The following is a 6,000-nucleotide window of genomic DNA, read 5'->3' as shown; positions in this document are numbered from 1 at the left end:
CTCTAAGAAAGTGTACAAATTTTTTCTTTCTGCTCAAAATCTGCTGACTACTTTATATCCGCTTTGATAATTGTTACCAACATAACTGAATAACTACTTCATGAATCTATCAGTACCAACACTACAGATAACAGTGATTGATGAAGTACACTACTGGCCATTAAAACTCTACATCAATAAAAAATGCAGATGATAAACAGGTATTCATTGGACAAATATATTATACTAGAAGTGACATGTGATTACAATTTCACGCAATTTGGGTGCACAGATCCTGAGAAATCAGTACCCAGAACAACCACCTCTGGCCGTAATAACGGCCTTCATACGCCTGGGCATTGAATCAAACAGAGCTTGGATGGCGTGTACATGTACAGCTACCATGCTGCTTCAACACGCTACCACAGTTCATCAAGAGTAGTGACTGGCGTATTGTGACGAGCCAGTTCCTCGGCCACCATTGACCAGACGTTTCCAATTGGTGAGAGATCTGGAGAATGTGCTGGCCAGGGCGGAGGTTGAACATTTTCTGTCTCCGGAAAGGTCCAAACAGTACCTGCAACATGCGGTCGTGCATTATCCTGCTGAAATGCATGGTTTCGCAGGGATCGAATGACGGGTAGAGCCACGGGTCACAACACATCTGAAACGTAACGTCCACTGTTCAAAGTGCCGTCAATGCGAACAAGAGGTGACCGAGACGTGTAACCAATGGCACCCCTTACCATAACGTCGGGTGATACGCCAGTATGGCGATGACGAATACATGCTTCCAATGTGCGTTCACCGCGATGTCACCAAACACGGATGCGACCATCATGATGCTGTAAACGGAACTTGGAATGACGTTTTGCCATTCATGCAGCATCGCAGGCGCTCCTGTCTGTGATACAGCGTCAAGGATAACCGCAGCCATGGTCTCCGAGCTAACAGACCATGCTGCTGCAGACGTCGTTGAACTGTTCGTGCAGATGGTTGTCGTCTTGCAAACGTCCCCATCTGTTGACTCAGGGATCGAGTCGTGGCTGCACGATCCGTTACAGCCATGTGGGTAAGATGCCTGTCATCTCGAGTGCTAGTGATACGAGGCCGTCGGGATCAAGCACGGCGCTCCGTATTACCCTCCTGAACCCACCGATTCCATATTCTGCTAACAGTCATTGGATTTCGACGAACGCGGGCAGAAATGTCACGATACGATAAACCGTAATCGCGATAGGCTACAATCCGACCTTTATCAAAGTCGGAAACGTGATGGTACTCATTTTTGCTCCTTACACGAGGCACCACAACAATGTTTCACCAGGCAACGCCGGTCAACTGCTGTTTGTGTATGAGAAATCAGTTGGAAACTTTCCTCATGTCAGCACGTTGTAGGTGTCGATATCACAGCATCTTCTTCCTATCGGTTAAATTACGCGTCTGCAGCACGTCATCTTCGTGGTGCAGCAATTTTAATGGCCAGTAGTGTAGTAAAAGAAGTTGTTTCACCTTTTTTAAACATATAATCTGTTGTAGTACTGTCTTTTTAACGTGTATTGCTAATTTCACATTAAGGTGACGACAAAAACAAACCGCACATCTGCATCACGACTGCAAATGATTGCATCTTGTTTCTAAACACTGTTGTAGGCTAATCACAGAAACTGTGAAGTATCAAACTTTCTTATGTTACTCTACCAGAGGGATACGACACATCAAAACATAAACTGTAAATACAAGCAACCGTAACCGAACATTCGGTCAACAGAAAAGAGCAAGGTAATGCCGTGCGGACACTTTTGGGTACCACATTGGCATTCGCTTAAAATAATTTGGATAATCTGAGCAAAATCGAAATTAGGTTTACCATACGGGGAAAAGATTGAGGTCGTTTACATGATTAGCGCAACAGACTCGCTTCCGGAAAATGCCATGATGGTTCCTAAGAAAAGACACACATAATGTCCTAATCCAGTTTAACATTCCTTCCTTCAAAATTTCTTACTCACATTTTCAGATCACTGCAAAAACAGAAACAATACATTTGAATTGTAATACAGAGCATGCGAGATATATTTATTTACGTACCTCCAACAACAGCTACATGGTTGTCTGTCGCCGAGTGCAACTTTATCTCTGAAACAAGAGAGAAAAGCTAATGAATGTTTCACGCCGCGAATGAATTAAAATAAAATTTGGTCTTTCGTCGATTTGTAGCTATCGTCCTCTCTCGAGCAGAAGCTAGTAAATATTGAAAACTAAAGGGACCAAATGATGGAGAGAATGACATTTTTGGAACTAAGATGATTGGTTTTAACACCAATGTTTATATAAAAATTTATCGCGTCACGATTATCTATTTACTGCAATTTTTACATTACTGATTTCGTCAATTTACTGCCGTCTTCAAACGTGATAATTATTTCACAAATAGTTTTTAATGATATTCACACTAAAATGTTATGTTCTCTAACATAATGAAATTGCATAAAATGTGACAATGAAATACATACGCATCACGTAGTCACATTGAAATAAGGATACTGCCGCGTCCTCTTTATAAAGGACTCATGAAAGAGAGGGGCATCGGAAGCGCGGGAATGGAGTTGGGAAGGGGGAGGGAGGAGGCAAGTAAGGCCGTAGGATAAGTGAGACGCAGAGCTATGCGTTATTCAGAAACCTGTGTGTTGTTTGCGCCAATTTCAAAGTTTAAAAGCACTACCGAGAGGAAAACATTTAATGAAAACAAAGCAAATTGAAACATTTCATATCTGCAGCGTGTTTTGGTTTATTTAAGCCATATTCATACACGTACAGCATCGTGACAAAAGTTTCTAAGATTAATATCAAAAATAGGAAACCAAGAGGGATGGAGAAAAATCGAAATAAATCAGGAAATGCAGAGAGAATTAGATTAGGAAATGAGACATTAAAAGTAGTAAATGACTTTTGCTCTTTAAGCAGTAAATCATGTGACGTTGGCCAAAATAAATACAGTATAAACAGCCGACTGGCAACAGCGAGAAGTACGCTTAAAAAAAAAAGTGTAACAGCACTAACCGTACATTTACGGTATCTTTCTGGAGTGTAGCCTAGCGGAGAAGTGTAACATGTCACCGCGTGCAAAAACGTCGACAGTCTATAATAATGTTTCCAATATTGTCTTCCCAAACCATACCATGAACTGACGACTGAATGTGTAATGTTACCACCGTTGCTTTTAATGTCACCAAAGGTTGTTTTGACTTTCCTGTATGCTGAGTCTGTCCTTCCGACAATCATATCTTTTTCGATGTCTTCACATTTTTCCTGCAGCCATTTCGTCTTAGCTTCCCTGCACTTCCTATTTATTTCATTCCTCAGCGACTTGTATTTCTGTGTTCCTGATTTTCCCGGAACATGTTTGCACTTCCTCCTTTCATCAATCAACTGAAGTATTTCATCTGTTACCCATGGTTTTTTCGCAGCTACCTTCTTTGTACCTATGTTTTCAATCCCAACTTCTGTGATGGCCCTTTTTAGAGATGTCCATTCTTCTTCAACTGTACTGCCTACTGCGCTATTCCTTATTGCTGTATCTATAGCGTTAGAGAATTTCAAACGTATCTCGTCATTCCTTAGTACTTCCGTATCCCACTTCGTTGCGTATTGATTCTTCCTGACTAATGTCTTGAACTTCAGCCTAGTCTTCATCACTACTATATTGTGATCTCAGTCTATATCTGCTCTAGGGTACGCCTTGCAATTCAGTATCTGATTTCGGAATCTCTGTCTGACCATGATGTAATCTAATTGGAATCTTCCCATATCTCCCGGCCTTTTCCAAGTATACCTCCTCCTCTTGTGATTCTTGAACAGGGTATTCGCTATTACTAGCTGAAACTTGTTACAGAACTCAATTAGTCTTTCTCCTCTTTCATTCCTTGTCCCAAGCCCATATTCTCCTGTAACCTCTTCTTCTACTCCTTCCCCTACAACTGCATTCCAGTCGCCCATGACTATTAGATTTTCGTCCCCCTTTACGTACTGCATTACCCTTTCAATATCCTCATACACTTTCTCTATCTGCTCACCTTCAGCTTGCGACGTCGGCATGTATACCTGAACTATCGTTGTCGGTTTTGGTCTGCTGTCGATTCTGATTAGAACAACCCGGTCACTGAACTGTTCACAGTAACACACCTTCTGCCCTACCTTCCTATTCATAACGAATCCTACACCTGTTATACCATTTTCTGCTGCTGTTGATATTACCCGATACTCATCTGACCAGAAATCCTGGTCTTCCTTCCACTTCACTTCACTGACCCCTACTATATCTAGATTGAGTCTTTGCATTTCCCTTTTCAGATTTTCTAGTTTCCCTACCACATTCAAGCTTCTGACATTCCACGCCCCGACTCGTAGAACGTTATCCTTTCGTTGATTATTCAATCTTTTTCTCATGGTAACCTCCCCCTTGGCAGTCCCCTCCCGGAGATCCGAATAGGGGACTATTCCGGAATCTTTTGCCAATGGAGAGATCATCACGACACTTCTTCAAATACAGGCCACATGCCCTGTGGATACACGTTACGTGTCTTTAATGCAGTGGTGTCCATTGCCTTCTGCATCCTCATGTCGTTGATCATTGCTGATTCTTCCGCCTTTAGGGGCAATTTCCCACCCCTAGGACAAGAGAGTGCCCTGAACCTCTATGTGCTCCTCCGCCCTCTTTGACAAGGCCGTTCGCAGAAGGAGGCTGACTTCTTATGCCGGAAGTCTTCGGCCGCCAATGCTGATTATTTATCAAAATTTTGGGTAGTGGCGGGGCTCGAACCCGGGACCGACGACTTTTTGATTATGAATCAAAGACGCTACCCCTACACCACGGGTTGGTTAGGTTTAAGTAATTCTACGTTCTAGGGGACTGAGGACCTCAGAAGTTAGGACCCATAGTGCTCTCAGCCATTTGAAATCATCTTCTAGTTCCTGTGACGCCGAAGTCGCCGGAAGCACGTCTTGAGTTTTGTTAATGTGTTGATATATGCTTCTGAATTTATGGTACCGCCTATTGGCATCACATCAGTGAGAATCACACCTTCACAGTCCGAGAACACGGTGATCATGACCTTACCGGCGGAAGCAGTTGCTTTGAATTTATTCTTCTGTAGGGAATGCGAATGGTGCCATTCCATCGACTGTCGTTTTGTTTCGGGCTCAAAAAGGCGAACCCGGGTTTCATCACATGTCACAATCCGGGACAAGAAGGCCTTCCCCTCAGCTTCAAAACGCTGCAAGAAAAGAAAACAAATGATTTGTGATCCACCGTTAGACACCGTGGGACCCATCTCGCAACAGTTTTGTATATCCAAGAGTGCGGATAACCGCATCCACTTCCTTTGCTGATTGACAGATGCAGTGCCTACTGCCGAGTCGCAATGCGTCTGTCCTCGCGAATGACAACATCAGCTCGGTGCAACATGTCAGGTTTGACAGCCGTGGTTGGTGTCCCCGACCTCTGCAAATCGTGGAGCTCCGCCAAACTGCCTTCTGATAACCTCACTCTCCGTGCCAAGCGACTAACTGTACTCCTGACCACAGAAAATGCTCCATAAACTTCGCAAAGGCGTATGTGAATATTCTTCACAGTTTTTTCCTCTGCAGTGAGAAATTCAATGACGACACGTAGCTTGTAACGTACATCTCCTACAGACGCCATTTAAAAACTGTGCTGCAGCTACGCTCTCTGTCGGAAGTGACGGCTGGAGACGGAAGTACACTCATGCTCATAAATTAGGGATAATGCTGAATGCTGATACATGGTCAAACGACGATGTGGTGGACGGTTCGTGGGTTTAAATCACCTCAGGGTATGGCCATGCGGTGCATTCGACCTGCTGTCGTCGGACAGTGGCCCTGGCAGCAGTATACATACGCAGAGGTGTGTTGGTGCATGTCAGAGTAAAGTGCTGCGAGTAAGTGTGCAGACGTTTTCAGACGTGCTAAAGGTGACTATGTGTTGAAAACCGCTCAGAG

The 6,000-nt window shown here is 43.6% G+C and overlaps 1 protein-coding gene across 1 annotated transcript in view; it reads right to left on the bottom strand.

Moving 5' to 3' along the window:
• Positions 1-2,062: 2,062 nt before the first annotated feature.
• The window catches only part of LOC124620084 (lachesin-like), a 342,172-nt gene continuing 338,234 nt past the window's right edge, over positions 2,063-6,000 (bottom strand). Inside the window, exon 8 of the mRNA XM_047146751.1 lies at positions 2,063-2,118. Coding sequence (XP_047002707.1) covers positions 2,063-2,118 — 56 coding nt within the window. The remainder of the gene's footprint in view (positions 2,119-6,000) is intronic.

This window comes from Schistocerca americana, chromosome 6 (genome assembly GCF_021461395.2).
Source record: "Schistocerca americana isolate TAMUIC-IGC-003095 chromosome 6, iqSchAmer2.1, whole genome shotgun sequence".
Taxonomy (NCBI): Eukaryota; Metazoa; Arthropoda; class Insecta; order Orthoptera; family Acrididae; genus Schistocerca; species Schistocerca americana.
The sequence above is the reverse complement of the archived record's forward strand: the minus strand, read 5'-3'. Positions and strand labels throughout refer to the sequence as shown.